General features: G+C 41.9%; 1 protein-coding gene across 1 annotated transcript in view; it reads left to right on the top strand.

Annotated features, from left to right (window-relative positions):
• The window catches only part of Reln (reelin), a 445,074-nt gene that overhangs the window by 248,327 nt on the left and 176,883 nt on the right, over positions 1–19,864 (top strand). Inside the window, exons 9-10 of the mRNA XM_041668128.1 lie at positions 5,761–5,857; positions 8,228–8,468. Coding sequence (XP_041524062.1) covers positions 5,761–5,857; positions 8,228–8,468 — 338 coding nt within the window. The remainder of the gene's footprint in view (positions 1–5,760; positions 5,858–8,227; positions 8,469–19,864) is intronic.

Here is a 19,864-nt window from a genome sequence, read left to right on the forward strand (position 1 = left end):
TTAAAGTGGGGGTGCGTAGCATAGTGCCTAGAAATGGGGGCACATAGTGTAGTACTAGAAATGGAGGTGCATAATGGAGTACCTAGAAGTGGGGAGTCACAGCATGGTGCCATGAAGTGCGGGTCATAGCATAGTGCCTATAAGTAGAGGTCATAGTGTATCCCTAGAAGTGAGGGTGCATAGCATATGCCTAGAAGTAGGATGCATAGAGTATCCCTAGAAGCGGGGGTCATAACATATACTTAGAAGTAGGGATGTATAGCGTACCCCTAGAAGCGGGGGTCATAGCATATGCCTAGAAGTAGGAATGTATAGAGTATCCCTAGAAGCGGGGGTCATTACATATAGTTAAAAGTAGGGATGCATGGCGTACCCCTAGAAGTTCACAAAAGCTCATTTCCTAGGGTGCAGATTTTTATTTCTTGGTGGGTACTGTGAAAATTTGGACAGAACAGATTTTATGTGATCTTGGCAGCTGAGGGCTGTACAGTCTGAATTTTAACTCAATTCCAGAGCTGTATAGACTTTATGAACTCTTGTCTCTGTTCTGATTCGTCCTGGTGCCCTAATCTTAGCATGTCTCCTTTGCTCTTCTTCTTTTAAGTAGATTCAGTTGCTAATCTGTTTGCCTGCCTTATTAACAAGCAGGCACGTTCATGTCCTGGGACCGAGCAGCATTTTTTGTGTATGAACTTAAAGCATTTCCACTGAAGGGCAGGGAAAAAACACATTAGTCAAGAACTTGCAAGTGGAGCCTCGCCAACCTCCCGTAATTGTTGCCCAACACATAGCTAAGCAGAATCTCTTCATGCACCGAACTGTCTCTACAAAAGTTAAGGAACACAGCTCTTGGCTGATAAGATTCAACAACGAGCAGAGCCCCAAATCCCTCACTCCTAGGCCTGCCTGTGGACAGAGCCTCTGGAACAACTTGAGTTGGAAGAAGACGTATGGCCTCCACCTACACTATAGCTAGGATTTTCTCTTACTTTATAGTTTCTGTTCAAAATTTGTTCTTTGTAAACATCACAGCTACCACAAAGCAAAGATTTCTATTAGCCTAACATAATATTAGCAAGAAATCAAAGCACCTCGCAGAGTAATTTACTCAGCCACAGGAAGTGATACAAGCCAGAGACAGAATCTGTAGGGGGGATGTACTATGATTTTTGATAAATGGTAATTAAATTTAATTTTCTCTCGGGAACAGATATGATCAGGTATTTCTTTTCCTAGAATAAATGAATGTTTGAAATGTTGACTAGTAGGCTAGGAAGTGACGTAGTCTGGACCGAGAATGACTCTGGATGCCAGGAGTCACCTCCTCAGCCTCCACGGCCGTTCTGTGATGTGGGTTGCCGTTCTTTTCCCCGGTTTTTAAGAATGGAAATCGGGGCACAGAAGTAGCCGTGTCTTGCCTGGGGGCACACAGTAAAGAGATGTGAATGTAAAGATCGTAAGATCGACAGCCTAATTCAGCTACCTGCTCTCCTAACCCTACACATCGCACTTAGAGAAGATTCAGCAGAGGCAACTGGACTGTAGAAAGCGGGAGGAGACCAAGGCTTCTAATTTTGATTTACTAAATATTAAATGTCTGCTGGGGATGGCTAGTAGCCCTTAGATCTCTTAAGTAGCAATCTCTTGGGAGATATAAACCTACCTATATCAGTTACTTCTCTCATCGCTATGAAAATAACACCTGGCAGGAGCAATTTAATGAAGAGTTTGTTCTGCCTCATGGTCTGAAGTACGGGTCGTTACATCAGAGAGAGGGTGATAGCAGAGGCGTGAGGCGGCTGGTTACGACACATCCGCCATCGGGAGCAAAGATGAACGCCGGTGCGTCATCATTCACATTATCCTTTTTATGTCAGCAATATCAGTTCGTGAAATGGTGCCACCCCCATTTGCTGTGGGTCCTCTCTCTTCCCTAAGCCCGGTGCAGAAATTCCCTCTCAGATACGCCCGGAGGTGTGTTTCCCAGGCAATTCTAGATCCTGCTTGTCCACTTGGCAGAGTATTGACCATCGCACTGGGTCATTATGGTATGGATTCCATTAAAGGCCTGAAAAGGAGGTAATAGAACCAAAGGAGATAAGTGTTGAGAAAAGAAATAATTAATGCAGTTTGGGTCTTCTAGGAAATAGAATGGCAGTTACCAAAACCGGAGGGTGGAGATGGTGGGCAAGGTAAGGAGAGAGACGAGGCAAAAGGTACAGTTTCAGTTAGAAAAGAGTAGCACCCGATAGCCAGAGAAATGCAGAAAATATGAATTTATGAAGCAATGTGGCAAATGTAGACGAGTGTTTAAGAAAAGGCATTATTATCCACATGTTCTGTTTGTCTCGATATAAACCCTACACTATTATCGGCTGTGGTCTGGAACAGGACTTTAAGTGCTGAGGAGCTGTGAAGACAACCCAGTGTTCTTGTGCATGACTTGACCATGCTAAGCAGGTTTTTTTAAATAGCATAGATTCAAAGACACAGCTCAGGACATCTCAGTGAAGAGTAAAGAGCTGCTTCTTGATGGGCAGGTTCAAGGTGGTACCCAGCACTTCTAGCACAAAGGAAGGGACGACTTGTATCATAGTACGGTACAGGTGTGTCCTAAATCAGAGGTGACCTGTTGGTAAAACATCTGTCACTAGACACCACAGTGACAATGCTCAATAACACTGTGTACAGCTGTTGCTGTCTGTCTGTCTTTATCACTTATAATCATCATTTAGAATTAAGAGCTGACAACTGAGACAGCTAGACAGGATTTATAAAATCCCTTTACATAAAATATACAGTCCTCTCTCAAATGCTGGGCTTGGTGACCATATGCAGCGCTATGTGGTGCCCAGACTTCCTCAGCAAATTGGAGAAGTTCATTAATTTTGCTTATTGACTCTAAGCTTTATCATTTTTTAACCTTTTGAGTAAAAATGAAAGTGGCAGACTTTTTCATAGTCTGGCAAGAACCAAAGGAAATGCTTGAAGGTTTTGTGGGTGTTTCTGAGACAAGGTCTCACTGTGTGGCCTGGTGCTGTCTCTCCTGGAAATCTCAATATAGACCAGGCTGGCCTCCAACTCAAAGAGACCCACCTGCCTCTGGTTTCTGGGTACTGGGAATAAAGGTGTGTGCCTGACCTTCGAACTTCAGACACATCTTCAGCACAACGTTGTCTCTGAGACCATAGTTGTTACCATGGTTTCCAGTGACCTTCCTTACATTGCCCAATCGCTAAGTTCTTACACTGTTGTTTTAGAGGGGGTGATTGCATTAAAGTGGTCTGGTGTAGGATCAATGGGTCTGCAAATGAGGATATTTTGCATTTGACACTTATCATCTGGTCTTATATTTCAGACTTGTCAATTTGATATCTTTGATGTGAGAGGGAAATAAAGAGGCACCCATTTCAGGTACCCAAGCCTCACAAAAGCAATAACTCTGCATGTCACATCTGGGTACAGGAAGTCGAAAGTAGCTTTAGGCCCCAGAATATGCAAGAATGCGTGAAGAGTCACCCACTCCTCCTCTCTCCCACCAAGAGAGTGTGGGAAAGAACAAACTTCACCACAGTGACGGAAATCTCTGTGGCAGGGTTTATGTGAAGAACTGTTTGTATCCAGTTAGCAGCTTCACTCTGCGTGGGTATGAGACGTGAGTCCTCCGCCGGACCGCTGCCACTTATAAGGGCCACTCAGGAAAGCCTCTGAGTGAGGCAGATCTCCAAATATGAACACCTCTCCAGAAGATTCTCCCGCTAGTGGAAGTCCCCATCTCTGTCCCCTTAGCGCTTTCCCTGAAACCAAGTCATGGCCTCCCAGTTGTCCATAAAGGGTTCCCTGGAGCCCTTTATGATGGCCTGATGCAGTTATCATCAGAGTACCGTTTGATTTCTTGGTACTGCTGAAGACGTGCTGGAAAGGCTGGGGACTCAGTGAGCCTTACACACAAGGGTACAGGAGAGGTCAATTACTTACAGACAGAAAGTGAGCTCAGGTGGGCACAGGTGAGGCTGGAGCTGGAGGGTGAGCTAACACGGTACAGAAGTCTCGTGAGAGCTGGTGAGGACCCCTTTACGGTGGTAACGCGGAGAGGGATTAAACGGCTCACTTTTAGGCAGTAGAGAATTTTATGATCCAGTGACTGAAAAAAAAAAAAAGTGAGTCGCCTGCCATGGTCAAGAGTCAAGTGTCTCTGTTTCATAGGCATGCCGTAAGTTTAACCTCAAAATACTGAAATAGCAGCGTGAGGGACCTGATAGAGTGATTGTATCGGGCTGCCTTGGGTATCTGTCTGGCCTGTGTCAACATTCTTTCTATGCTTGCTTTATAAACAGCTTGCAAGACTTCGCATTCCGTGTATAACTTTTGGGTTATTATTCTACCCTTCTCAAGAATTCACCCTGCTCATTGACTTTTAAGCACCAGGGCACACGCAAAACATAAAAGGAGCAAGCAAATAGCATTTAAACCTTCAGGCTAGTCTGGACTTTCCCCGAAATACCGTTCTCTGCCAGACCTCATTCTTCTTCGTGCTGAAGTTTGTCCCATGAATCCTGGCAGCTTCCATTTCCCGCCACGCAATTTCGTGTTTATTTTAATCAGCTGCTCATGACAGGTAGAATTTAGCAACAGCTACAGTGGCATTAGGTGGGTTTCCTAGTAGATCGGTGTAGCCAGTGGCCTTCGTTAGATGCTCCCTTCTTTCGTCCTTTTTCCCATACATTTCGGCTGTAAGAATAAATCTAAGAAAACACCCGTTTGGCCTGTTAGCTCATTGCCAGCGTTGGCAATCCCAGACTAACTGGTTTTGTACTAGACACCGCTGAAATGAAATATAGTCCTACGAAAGCTTGGCAAATCTGACTGCTGCCAATATAAAACCACCGCCAGATGCTGTTTGCTGAGACGCGGTGCCTTCTAGCAGATGGATGGAAGTTAAACACAAATTGTAGTGTTTCTTTTCCTTTTGGTTCATTTGTTTTTATTGAAATATAGAAATTTTGCTGTTATTAGTTACAGTCAACTTGAAGCAAATGCTTCATTGCTGTTTTGGGGTTTTCTGAGATCTTTGAAATTACACTCAGACCATTCTTTATTATGTGAACTTATTAGAAATGGAGAATCAAATTCATCATCGGTTCTAGAACTTCCTTAGGTACTCATACTCCAATACTGAAAATAATAATGAGAAGTAAGCACCAAATATTCACCATGGACTGTTCTGCCTCTGCCTCAGATATTAAGGGCTAGGCCGTAATCAAGGAACACCTGCCCCATCTCCAATAGTAACCCTTTGGAACCAGTGTTCTTACAGTATTTTGCTTTCTTCTATGCTGCTGCACTATTGAGATAACCCATAAATTAAGAGAATGGTGACTTTGTTCCCCACTTCAGCGACTCATACAGCATTTAAAGCAATCACTATCAATTGATATCTACTTTCAACAGCAATGATGGCATTATTAATCATTCAGAAAATTGACATATTTCTTGTCACAGAACTGTGTGTTTTATTGTAACTTAAATAGTTCGTATTCTCCAGGTAAATCTGAAATTTGTCTTTTGCACCTTCCTTCTTGTTCCAAAGATGGTTTATTAAATCACATTTATGATAACAGAACACAAGAAATTTCAACATAGTGGGAATAGTGGAATAAACACGAATATTTTTAAAGCATTGAAAATATTTATAGAGAAGAATCATCTGCAATTGTATTGTGTTTTGATCTTCAGATTCATTCTTATTCTTGCTTACAGGGTCAGGATCCTGCCGATTTAGCTATTCTGACCCCAGCATCACCGTGTCATATGCCAAGAATAACACTGCCGACTGGATACAGCTCGAGAAAATTAGGTGTGTTATCGCTAAAGTATTTGCATCCGAGACTCTGTTCCTCTGTTTGCTTCACTCCATCCCTGACCTTTCTTTTCACGGTTAGAACACTTTGGGTATTCATTTCTCCAGTTGTGAGTGTATCTATTACAGTCTGTCTTAGTTGAGGGAGATGTTGCAAGATATATCTTTCTCATTTATAACTTCCTACTGTTAATATGCCTTCTTGCAGCACATTTAAGATCATAACTTCTGAGGGAGCATCCTTTGCCACATAACCTCACCAGCTGTGGCAGGTAGGAGGTGCTCTGACCTTGGCCTGAGATACAGACCTGAGAGTATGACCAGCGACTGACTGCCCACGTCCATTCCTGTCCACGGTGACAGGGTCCATAGCTGCGAGGCCTCTTGTGTCTCATCTGTAGTTCCGGCACTTAGCTTGAAAGTCCCTCAAGCCTCTCTTTATAGCCTGTGTTTTCCTTATTTCAAGAGTTCTCCCATAAGGAAATGAAGTAGGATATCCAGATAGAAGGGACGCCATAATGCTGGAGAAATCTAATGAAGTTACAAAGCCCCGAATCATGTTTACCAATGATGCAGAGTTTAAACCCTGAAATAAACTTCAAAGCAGATGATTAATTAAAGGAATAAATATACAAAGGAAAGCAATGGCGCATTGCTGCTGCGTTGATGGCCACAGCTCCACACTTGTATTAAAGATTATAGTGACTAGGTTAGTTCTTAAACTGGAAAAAAAAATTAAGTAGAGTATTTTCCATCAGTTTTGATATTTGTTTTCCATCAGCTGTTTCATTTATATTAAAAGAACAATGATCTATTTAGGGAAGCAGAAGAAATATTAGGGGGATAATTTTTAATACTAACCAATTTGTACAAGGCTTCTAGAAGTATATCAAAAAATAAAACTCACATATCTAAGCTCTAGTCTAACGAAACTAAGAAAGATAACTCTAATATTTTCATAAATTATCTCCCCTTTGACTGGATAAGATATAATTTATGGGTGGTTACTGCATGCTGAGCTCCATCATGCTGGGCCAACTTTATGATAATATTATCTCTTCTCAGTTGTAGAATTTTGAAAATACATTGATATTGGATACTTAGGCATCTAAATGTGTGTAAGCAAACCAGCACATATATAGAAATTTTACCTATATCCCTGCAGATTTTTTTTCTACTATGTTATATCATAGCCTAAGTAAATTTTCGTGTGTGTTTGTAGATGGAAAAGAGCTATATCGTGATAAATGATGGAACTACACATTTGATCGCACATATAAAGATCACACTCAGCTGACTACATTAAATATTTCTCACGAAATGGCACTTTCAGCTTTAGTCTGGGTAGCAAACCACCGTACTCATGCATGCAAATCTCCCTTACCCTTGGTGATCAGCGTGAACTGTTTTTCTGACCACCACCTGAAACTAAAGTATATTCTCTTCAGCATTTGAAATTCCTTTTGAAGCTAAAAAAAAAAAAAAAAAACATGAAATACTGTAAAAGAAAAGGGAATTGATTACCCCCAAAGGTGAGGTGCACCATCTATAACCCCACTGACAAGCCTGAAGATATATATATGCTTCACTGGTGGGTGAAAAATACGGCTTTCTCTCCAGCCCTTCCGGCTGATTTATAGGGAGCCCAGCCTACCACTAGTTTGCCTTTTAAAACCGTTTTTAATCTCAGCTAAAATGACCGTTTTTAGAGCAGCAGATATTTCTTTTTGTAGAATGAAAAGATTAATAAAATTTGTATTATATAGCAGAAAGAGATAAATCGTAATAGATGTGATATAAAAAGCCTATTAAATTTTATCTTTTCCAAAGATTGACCTGGATACAATTGAGAATAATTATAAGTGAATACAATCATCAGATGTAAAAAAAATGCATCTGATGACAGAAAATAAATATTATATAAAGACTACTTTGTCATATATATGTATATATAAGAATATATATGTATATATTTAATCATGTCATTTTCAGTGACCTCTAATCAATGCATAATTTCAAACAATCAATATTAATTTCTGTTTTTTACTTTTTTCTTATCAAGTGAGTGGTTTTTAAATAAATGATCTAGCATGTGCCAGAAATCCTCTAGATACAATTTGATTCTTTTTGCATAATCCTAACAGCCTGTGCCACTTTTCCTTCCACTGTTCCTTTCCTGGCTTATTTGAACACACTTCCTACCCTCTTCGTGTCAAACATAAAACACTCAAAGGCCTTAAATATGTACGCTGTTTTCACTTAGTAGGAAAGCAGCCTGTTTTGAATGCATGATGAACACTGCATGTTCATAGTGAGACTATGATCTTAGCTGTGTGCTTGACTTCCTCTCCTTGCCACGCTTCCCAGAGCCCCTTCCAACGTCAGCACAATCATCCACATCCTCTACCTTCCGGAAGAAGCCAAGGGGGAGAACGTGCAGTTCCAGTGGAAGCAGGAAAGCCTGCGTGTAGATGAGGTGTACGAAGCCTGCTGGGCCTTGGACAACATCCTGGTCATCAATGCCGCCCACCGACAAGTCATTCTGGAAGACAACCTAGACCCAGTGGACACAGGCAACTGGCTCTTCTTTCCCGGAGCAACAGTCAAGGTTTGAACGCTTTCATCCCTTCTTCCTTTAGAGACCCAAGGCTCACTGACTCAGTCATTTCAAGATAACTTTCCCCAACACAACTCTGGGTATTGATTAACATTCTTCTGTCTCATATATTACCACTTAAGGGTATGATGTCACTTTGTAAAAGAAATTTCTTTTTTCGTTCATTTTATAATTGTTTGAGGACTCAGATTGGGCTGAACCCTGAGAACATCATCATGAAAAGCAGATGATACATTTCTTCCCTTTTCGTGGCTATCCATTTCATGGAAGCAGATATGTCACTGTAAATACAGGACAGCCTCGTTGTCATTTTCTGGGGAAGCTTAGAGTTCTGAGATGGCATCAAATCCAGGCGTGGGACTTTGGGAAGGTTATCCAGAAAGTAGAGAAAGCAAGCAGATACTGCAGGATGGCTGGAAGGTAGCCAGGTAGGGGGAGGACCAGGATTCTAGAAACTGAGGGTCACATACACAGAGGTTTGAACGGAGTGTTTGTGTCTTCCATACATTCGTGTGTTGCAATACTATCAGATTGGGCTAGAAAGCAGAGCCCTTGTGAGGTCATTCAGTCATCAGGATGAAGCTGTTGTGAATGGAAGATTAATATCTACATAAAAGAGACCTCTCTGGCTCTTCGTATGTGAAGTCAAAGAGGCTAAGGATGCGTAGACACTTACTAAGTCTTCTAGAATTCTGATCATAGACTCTGACGGCTTCCAAAAGTCTTAGAAAGAGTTGTTCCTAGTTCAGTTTTCTAGGCCGTGATGTTCTCTTGCTGGAGCCCCACACTGAAGCAGATAGTCCAGATCAGTGGTTCTCAATCTGTAGGTCACAACCCCTTTGGAGGGGTCACCTATTGGATATTTACATTACGATTCATAACAGTAGCTAAATCACAGTTATAAAGTAGCAACAAAATAATTTTATGGTTGGGGGCACCACCCTGTGAGGAACTGTATTGAAGGTTCGCAGCACTAGGAAGGTCTAGAAGCAAAAGCCCTTAAATGGAGTTCAGAATAGTTCTCCAGTAGTTTTTGAGTCTTGTGGTAAGTAATCCCAGTGTATGACAAACGAGAAGACCTTGAAGATCTGCTGGCTGTGGAACTCTATCTGAATATCATATGCACTGGTCTCCTTTAAATCCGGGCCAATCCCATTTTGCACTTGAAATCACTCTTCTAAGAGAGAACACCGAATGAAGGGTTGCATGGAAAGACCAAAGAGACTGCTTATAAGTTGTTCAGTGGGAGATCTTGTGGGGCAGGACTAGGGGAGACAGGATGGAGAAGTGTGGACATATGATTTGGTAACAAGGGAATGGAGGAATTGGGAACTGATAAAGAAGACAGAGAGATGGTGGACGTGAAGGCAGGGTTCAGGTGCTGAGACGGACAAAGTGTCATTTGCTGAAACCAGAAGTACAGGGAGGAACAGGCTCACGGGAACGTGAAAGGAGGCTTTAGTTTGGACATACAACTCTTGATGTGCAGCAGGTAGCTGGCAGGAGGTCAGAGGCATGGATGGGCCAGAAGCTGGGAAGATGCTGTTTTGGCAGTCGTCACTGGCAAATGGTCATGGCAGTCGTGAAGCTTGCCTGATGAGAGACTGTGATAAACAGTGCGGAAAATGTTAGTCGGTCATCAACTAAACCTCTGCATGTCTCTAATTTGTGGAAATAAATTGAAATTTCAGGTTACAGCTGTTTCTGTTTTTTGTCTATGACTTACTGATGCAAAGCAATCCTGTGCTAGATAGGTGAGATCCCAAGAAGGGAAACTAGGAGAATATAAAGATTCCCGCTGCTCCAGGTGCTGAGGTGGCACCTGTGTCTGGTCATGGAAGCAGGCATTCCCTCTGCTCATTCCAGAAAAGCATCCCACTAGACTGCTTTACTGAGTGTCCTCACAGTCCTGCTGCATAGAGAACCATTGTCACGATATTCTGTGTCTTCTTGCCACTGTGTTGAAGAGGGCTTCCTGCTGTCTTTATCTATACTAGCAAGCAGGTACTGAACCCTTTTCCAGCACTGTTTTCATCTGACTCCCACACCCTCTACTAAACAGGTCTTCCTCGTGTTACAAGCTACTATAATAATCTAATTAGTAGCTTGGTTTCTTAATGCATGTACTTTGGTTCCGCTCATGATAGAAATGCATGGAGTCGGCTTATGCTTCAGTACAAAATTTAATTAAATTAAAACTTTCGGTAGAAATTTTTTTTCTTTTTGGTCTTTTGTCCCACTCATAAGCTTACTGATCACATGACTGGGAATTGCCAAGGGACCTTGGTCTACTAAGAAAAAAATGTCACCATGGTAATGATTTATTTCACTGTCTTTATGTCCTCTGCCAGATAGAAGTTCTTCTCTGATGACTCTTTTAAAAATTTGAAGTAAATGCCACAGCCAAATCTAAGAATTTGTCATTTTAACTTATTTGAATGGCTACTTTTTAAATTTTTATTTGAAATATCTCACAATGAAACTTTTTCTTTGACCAGATACTCCAGAATTCTAAAATAAAGGGTTTTTTTTAACTACATGAAATTTATTTGTCAAATATGAACCCTTTCCTTAGTGACCTCAGAGATGAATGCAGAATACAATAACTACTTAGAAAACATTTCAGTCCTTGTGGATTATGAGAGGAGTGTAAATATTACTTTATTTTGAACTTTAATTGTAAGGATTACATGTGTTTGCTCCAACTACTTTGTGTTTTTTATGTTTATTAAATGTTTCCAAGGTAGTTACATTTTAGCTGAGTCAAAGAGAAAAGTTGCCCATGATTAAGAGAGGGGGAGAAAAGTGTGTGTGTGTGTGTGTGTGTGTGTGTGTGTGTGTACATGCATGTTTATGTGTGTGTGCTCATGTGTGTGCATACATGTGTGTGCTTGTGTGTGTATGACTACAAAAGTCTCTTAAATGCTAATGTTAAATGTAAAACAGTTGTAGTTACAGACAGATTAATGACTAAATTGTCCAGCTGCTGATCTCTAAGACGTTAAGAGTAGTGGGTCAAAAGGAAAGAGAAAAAAAAATGAGTCATTGCCACTCATAGAAGTATTTCTCTCATCTTCTCCAAATGTTTCAGTTTCTCTGGAAATACATATTATTTCATCTGAAATATTGTTTATCCCAAGTAGAGCAAAGTAACAGAAGACAGTAACCAGCTTAAGGAGCCACATGACCCAGGGAAGTGTAGCTATAAACACCAGCTTAAATCTCCTCGGGCAGGTAGAACACTGACATTCCGGGTCTTTGGTAATTAATGTGAATCATATCTGTAAGAGCACAGCTTTTCCTGGAGAACCCCATCTCATGTTATTTGTGTTTTTCTGTGTGTCGTGTGGTGCGAGGTTTGACCCTAGGACCCCCTGTATATGAGACAGCACTCCACTATTGAGTCGTACCCTCAGCTCCTTGCTGTAGTTTTTTGATCTGGTAAACTGAAGTAGATGGTAACAGGTTCCATGGTAGCCACACGCGTTCCTCCTCCATCCTCTTGTGCCCACAGCCCTGCCCGCCTCATCTTCCAGGCTTCTCCCAGGAGATGTCCCCACACAAAAGGAAAGGTGTAACCACGTTCTATTGTGCTTCTAATTACCATGGTTATTTTTCATTTCCCACAAATCCCGAAGCAGCCTTTGTTCACTACCAAGTGCATGAGGCTTTAAATGCCTGTAAATCCACTGGTGCCTCTGCTCCTCAGAGCACCGCCTCCCTAGCAACCGCGACGCGGGAGCAGATCGTGTACTGAGCATGGGAAGAGCCTGAAAGCCACTTGCTATTAAGTCACCTGTTTCCTCTGCTGGCGGTGCTGATGCTGCCTTCTTTCACAGAACAAGATTTTAACTTCTGTATGTCTTTCTAGAAGCATAAAGAATTAGTGTCAGTTTCTACTGTTCTAAGGTGGGTTGTGGTTATCAGTTCATCAGTGCGGAGGTTAGGATGGGCCTCTGTCTGGCCGCTGTGGGCATTCACGACGTGAATGAGTCAGAGGCACCACCTTCACCCTGGTGAGGGAGAATGCGTAATCTCAGGGTGACCCCTACACACCAGCTGTGAGTGACTTTGGTTTAACTGAGGAGTAAAGGATATGAACCAAGTATTTGGGTTCTTCCCTTTAAGACTATCAGATTCCAGCATCTCCTGTTGGGTAAGGGTCTCACACTCAGGAATGGTTCTTGCGGTGTCACGAAAACCGTGCAGATCCTTGACAATAATGGATGCAAATAATCATAGGTGCACAACGGTAGCTTTGATAAATGATCATTGTAACCGCAGTTGTGTTGGTACCTGGCATGAAGGCTCGTCGCTACAGGAAGACCTGTCTTCAGCTTTGCGGCAGTGCTGAGCAGCACCGGGAGACGGAAACACTGCCAGCTCAGGGTTTCTACCACCCGCTCCTGAAACATCTCCACAGATTTGTCAGGGCCATCTATCCCCACCTTTTCAAATATGCCTCTAGCAGTGTGAAAAGATTCTCGATTTTAGGCTCGAAGGAAAGTAGTTGCTGTAAGTCTGCAGGTCAGCGCGAGGCTGCCATAGTTACTTTGCCCAAAGAGGGTTGGCAGTGTCAAGGAGTCACTCCCAGAAGAATCGGGGATAAGTAAGCTAGGAAGAGCTATGCTTGGATCAGAATTTTTTTCTCTTCTTCCCCTTCTTTTGTTTTGGTTTTTTGTTTTTTCTTTCAAGACAGGGTCTCTCTGTATAACAGCCCTGGCTGTCCTGGAACCAGCTTTGTAGACCAGGCTGGCCTCAAACTCATAGAGATCCGCCAGCCTCTGCCTCCCGAATGCTGGAATTAGAGGCATGTGCCACCACCTGCCCATTCTTTCATAAAACCCCTAGAAGTAGAATTTCTGAATGAATCTATATGCCATGGATATGTATTGGTCAGGCAGTTGTTTCTTTTTGTTTGTTTACTCACAACTTGGATGACAGACACAACTTTAATCTTGAAAGTATAAGTCGTGCGTGTGTGTCTGTGTGTGTGTGCACTCATGTACACAGGCATGTGTGTGTGTGTATGTGTGTGTGTGTGTGTGTGTGAGAGAGAGAGAGAGAGAGAGAGAGAAAGGTGAGCAGAAGGAAGTCATATGCTTCAATCACTGTCCATTATATGTGATTTTCTCTGCTCGGCGATCTGGGTTCCCCTGAGTTTGCAAGGGCATAAATCACTGGTTTCTGTCAATGCTGGAACTGACCGGCAGATTAAAAACAGGTCACCGTGACATAGGTGCTGTTCCCTGAGCCTCTCATTTTAAAGAAACCTGATTGCCCTCCTGCTGATCTTTTTCTATTTATTACCCGATTGCCTAGAGTTCTTGATCGTCCCTTGTATGTGTTTATGCCAGGAGATGTTGAGAAGTGAATCGATGCTAACTGCCACTGACTGTTAGAATGACTGCCCTTGGGAATAGCTAGGATTTGAGCACATGCATTTAAAAACGAAAGTCTTTTAAGAAGCAATTTATTGGAATTTGCAAGTTCACACCAAGGATTTGGAATCATTAAATTACAAGTTTAAAAAGAGACCTGCCACTGTCTCTTCTCTCATCCGGCCTCCATTTGCTTCTTTGCCATATCAACTTTTGATAATAAGGTAGTGGCGACAGTTTTACTAGTAGAACAACCACCAAAGGGCCCTAATAAAGACAACAGCCTTTAGGTAAGTCAACAGACCATTAAAGGGAACCATTCGATCAGAAGAAGAGATTTTGTTAATTTTCTTATTGCTCTTATGTGAATTTAACAAACTTGTTGCTCCATTGAACAGAAGGCAAATCTCCAGCCCCAAACTGGAATTGTAGCTTCTTTCTCAGTGTCTGGTGTCACCCCTTGAATGCTGTTAATTGTCACAATAGCTGGCTCATCAGTGGAGAAAAAAAATCATCTTCAAATTAAGAAAAAAAATGTAAATGAATTTGGCTGAAAAATTTTAAACCTTAATAAAGATGAGGTCCATGAGGAAAAATAAAGTCTTTGACAGCAGTGAAAGGGAAAACCAAGGAGGAGGGAAATCATTTTAAACCTGCCTTTGAGGAGCAGATCCCCTGGAGGGCAAGGCCCCCTGATGCAGACGCCCAGTTTGTCTCAGTACCCCGGGAAATGGCTCAAGAGCTCACTTCACAGCTCCGCTTTCTTACAAGGTAGAAGGACAAAGAGGAAGTGGTCAGGTTGGCTTGGCCCAAATACGCTTTGCACATCGCTGAACTTCAAACTGTGTAGCATGTGATTGTGGGACTTGTGTCCTGAGTCTCTAATGAGGATAAACCTGAGCCCAGTCAGACTCGTGGCCAGCCCTGTTCCCATGTCTTCTTCTATTAGGCGTCTGAATGAAAACCCTGATTTCCTGGCTGCGTTCCAGCTTGGTTAATTGCACTTGGGGTACCCTTCTTCTGGATTGTGCTGCCCTTATTATTGTGCTTCCCCCAAGAGGTGGGGACGCATTATAAAATGCGCCAGAATATAATTTGTTAAGCTAATAAGAGCACTTTGGGGATGAAGGGTTAAATGTGGAAGTGTGCTTTTCACAATCTCCCCCCAGTGAGGTCTATTTGTTTAGCAATTAACATGGAATAGCATCAGTGAAATGTGGACAAGAGCCAGGTCAGCGTAACAAGAGTAGCAATAACCTAGGAACAGCTAATGTTGGTAAATTCTACAGAAGGTAGCCATACAGATAAATCCCCAGCACCTAGTGTGCCCTTTGGTTTCGTCTTGTTTCGTTTGAGATTGAAACTGATACTTAAAATCTCTGATTAAGTCAACACAGTCTTCAATAAGTAAAGTTTGTTTATTTTTTTCTGTACAGTAGCATTTCCATCATCTTTGTGTGTGTTACAGTTCTTAACAAAATAGCTTGCATGGTAGCATTCTTTGAAGTAAATTTTCTTAAGCAAATGATTAAAGTTGCGGAACAGAAGAAAAGGGAGATAAGTATTTGTGGATTCCTAATGTTGCTGTCTTTAGACACATTCCTCGTGGCCTCTCATCTGTCCTTCATCCCCATTTCAAAGACGAGAGAGCAAAGGCTCCAACATGTCCAAAGGCTTTGAGTTTTGGAGCCAAGTCTGTTTTATTGTGAAACTTGCCTTTTCCCTGCCAAGCTATGCTATAGCCCTCCATTCAATGCCTAGCGTATCTGGACTTAATGTGAGGCTATGCTATAACCCTCCATTCAATGCCTCGCGTATCTGGACTTAATAAGAGGAGGCAAGTAAGAAAACCTAACCCTGCAGATGAAGCTGATCACCAAAGACAAGGCTAACAACTGCCCTACGGTGTCGCATTGTTACTCCTCCTCTTGCTGCCCCAGCTCCAGTCTGTCACTGTTTCCATTTCAGAACTGATACTGTCACAAAGTAACTATACACTTGTCTCAAAACATACCATCAACTGGGATCTCTGTAAATCCTACTACAGCGCGGTTCAAATGTGAGTGTTTAATGGATCCCAGAAAACAGTAAGAAAAAAGCCCACTCTTTGGGCTCCCCAAAATCCACTCCCCCTGGCTGGACCTGTTGTGCCGACTGAAGAAAACGCATGCATGGCAGCCCTCCTGCACCTGGACTGCATTCGCGGCCAAGTTTCCAGGTTTGGAACTGGCATTAAATTACCTAGAAACTGAGCGTGCGAAAAATAACAGAAATCTATTCTGTCTCAAGAGAAAAACGGCTCTCTTCCTATTAGGGGGTTTTCTTTTTTATTTTTATGGGGTGAAATCTGTAACTTTAAAGACCACTGAACCAGAATGGAGAAAATCTGTGATAAGAGATATCACGTATACAAAAGGTTTCAGGACACAGTACGTAGGCTAATGGCCAGTCCACTTTCAGCCACCGCACACCACATCCTCTTTTCACGGGGAAGTTCACATGCCAATATATTTTATTTCCAGCCAGACACTGGCTAATTTATGGCTCTGCCAACACTGCCATTTTAATTAATTTTATTCATCTTATTTCTCTTTCCTTCGCTCCTCATATCTCATCTGTTTGCATTGCCTAAATTTTAATTAAAAAATCTTCTCCTCTCTAAGGAGCAATCTGAAGTAGCAAAAATAATCACTTAAAATATTACAGTCATTAAAAAATTGGCTGTGGTGGAAGCCATGCATTTTCAATTTTGCTACAAATGATGTTTTAGCGTCCCTTTAAAAGTGCACTTTGTATCTGAATTGTCTGCCACCAGCCAGCTTGGCTATCAAAAGTGGTCTTCCAGCTGGGTGGGCTGAGTGACAGCTCCTTAATGGAGGGAATGGATGGCTCTCGGCTCATGTGGCGGGAACAGCACACCAGGCAGATAGCTTTCCATCTGCCGCTAGCCCTCCACAAGCTGGCATTGCCCAAGTGCCCAGTGGACCTCTTTCAGCAAAAACAGAATCATCAAGAAGTAAATTGTGAGGCTGTAGATCCTAAAGGGATCATCAGGGTCCTTAGGCCCTAGAGAGGCGGTATTAAGAGTAGCTCCGGTGTTCCTTTCCTCTGAAAGCCTAATCAAACAATGGCAGAGGTGACTTAAGCGCTTTTTACCAGTATGGAGGTGAGGTCATTAACATTTGCAGCAGAGTAGAGGGAGAAGGCTTTGAAAATGCTAACCTGAATTGTGGCCAAGGACGCGTTCTGTTCCATTGAGGAATTTTCACCGATGTTTCCTGTTGATGCCTTTTGCATGGCAACTTCTTGTCACTTAGTGACACTGTGTTCTGCTTGTCGAATAAAGGAAATTCATTTTAGTGGCAAAGCAGAAAAATACTTTTTTTTTTGGCAGAGGAAAATGCATGAAGATATAGGGATATCAAAGTTATAGATTCATTGTTACTTAGGTATATATGAGTTGCCAATGCTAAAATAATGAAATAGGCATTAATGTAATAATTGATGGTACATAGGAAGGTCCAAAAACAGAAAAATAGAACTAGCCATTGAACTTTTGCCTTATTATCCCAAATAAATGGGCTAATTTATTATTAGTTATTAAACATCAGCTCAACTACCTGACCTTTTTTTTTTTTTGCTGAAGTTGTTTAGTTTGTAATTGTTAATGCATGCAAGTGAAATGAGTTTGAGCTGAGCTGGATGTTAGAAGGGAGTGTGGTTTCCTGAGACTTCACAGTTCCGGTACACGTTTCTCTTGGATTGTTAGCACACTGGATTTTGATGTCATTCAGTGCAAGTTCATCTGTTAAGAGAAATGGTGTCTGTCATCCCACTTCCTTGAGTTTTCATCTGTTAGAAGAATATCTCATAATCTTCCAAAATATGGAGGCTTTTTAAATTCCTTTTTTAAAAGATTTATTTATTTATTATTTATACAACATTCTGCCTCCTCCATGTGTGCCTGCACGCCAGAGGAGGGCACCAGATCTCATTACAGATGGTTGTGAGCCACCATGTGGTTGCTGGGAATTGAACTCAGGACCTCTGGACTAGCAGCCAGTGCTCTTAACCTATGAGCCATCTCCCCAGCCCCCAGCTTTTTAAGTTCTAGTTGATGGTTTTTATCTGCTGTAATAATGTGTCGACATGTGCAGTACTTTTTTAAAAACTACATTGTATCATGGGGCCTATTTTTGTATAATTTTCTAAAGGTTTTAAGTAGATCTGGGGAATTATAATAGTTATTATAATGAGAAACAAAAATATATTTAAATATTCTTCTGTTTCTCTATCAACTACTACCAAGATATTTAAATACTCTTTCTGTTACTAAGACTGTAAAATATAATAGCACGTATCTTTTAAAAGTGTCTATTCGGAAATAGATATCATTGGCACTTAGAAATTTAAAAAGAGCTGCTCTGATCTCTTGAGTTTCTCACAACCAAGAGAGGAGATCTTAGTCACTCACTTCTTCACCCTGAGACGCTGAGGCCTAGGGGGCAAAACGACTTGTGTCAGCCCTTGACCATCAAGTATAAGAACCGTACTTTGTTGGGCCTTCTCCTCCCGACCTCCAGAAGCCCTGAGCGTAGATGCGGTACTGAGTGTTCACTGTTTGTCATCATTTGGACTGTTTGTTCCCAGTGGTGTGTTTTCCCGGTATGGTATGATATGTATGCTTTCCTTGATTCATGTAAGTGCTTCATTCATTGGAGGGAGAAGTTCACACAGGCCCTAAACAAGCGGCCCCTGAATTCTCCTGCACAGAGTTGAGAAGCCCACTGGAAGTCCAGGGACTGTCGCCTGCCAGTGATGGCATCAAGACTTCCGTTGTTAATCTGGAGAGTTTCTAGGGAACCCAGATGATTTCAAAACGTTGAGCCCCAGGCACTCAAACTCTCCCCGTGATCAATTTCAAGATCCTTGGATGAGAAGGCAACACTAGCCTAGTATCCAAGGCCTGTAAATGACCACCATCTTAGAGAGAAAGGGACGCAATAGATCTGTTGTCTCAGGTGCTCAGTAATTCATCTCCTAAACCACGAGGACACTGGGCTCGCTTGAGAGGAGACTCCAGGAATCGAGTTTGCTATTTAAACCTGACGGAACGTTTCCAAGGCTAAGCCTAGATGCCGGCACACGGATCTCTCCCATGTCTGCGTGAACGGAGCTCTGGTGTTAAGTGCTGGCTGCCCACTGTGAATTGGTTAGAAGAGCTCTAAAGAGATTTTAAAACTGTACAAACAATGACAACCTTCTGCCTCTCACAGAAACTTCTTGAAGACAGATTGGTTTTTATGGCCCACTAATATGAATATTTGTTAATAAACATGTACATGAATATTAATTTGTTCTTGTTATTTTTCACACTTGCCGTGGTGAATATTACTTGTATTTCACAGAGTGGCAAGAGTGTGTTCCCGGCAATAAAGTGTGACTACACACTACCTTTCAATAGTTACACAGTCGTAAATGATACGTTCTGCTCCTGAGAAAGCCTTTGGAGTAAGCTTTCCTGTTTCTGTAACTCCGGTTTATTCCGTGAAAGTAGTTAGCAATAAGCTACCAAATTTTATAAGGATTTTATGTTTTATATAAAATCTGTTTCTCATGTAAGCTTCAAATTGCATCAAGTATATTAATAATGTTTAAAAGGGCAGAAACAAATTACATAGTTTTAAAATATTAATAAAGGTTTATGAAATCAACATTTAAGTAATTAAGTGTATATCTAGCCAGAAATGACAAAGGCTATTAGGTGAGCTATTCTTTCATTGTACAAATGCCTCATTCAAACTGTAATGTAAATTATTTTCTTTTCCCTTGAGCGGCTCTTTCGTGTGCCGTTTCCTTGGGAAGTGCCATTCCTGCTGGTGTCTGGGTCTGTGTAGTAGTAGCTGCAGATACCCACAGGCTGCAACTGATCAGGGTTCTGACCGTGACCACACCCAGGACTCAGTGGGTGGTTTTAGGGAAATAACCTTGGCTGTTCTTGTTAAC

This window comes from Microtus oregoni, unplaced genomic scaffold (assembly GCF_018167655.1).
Source record: "Microtus oregoni isolate MIOR12 unplaced genomic scaffold, Mior012 000018F_ref0000195, whole genome shotgun sequence".
NCBI lineage: Eukaryota > Metazoa > Chordata > Mammalia > Rodentia > Cricetidae > Microtus > Microtus oregoni.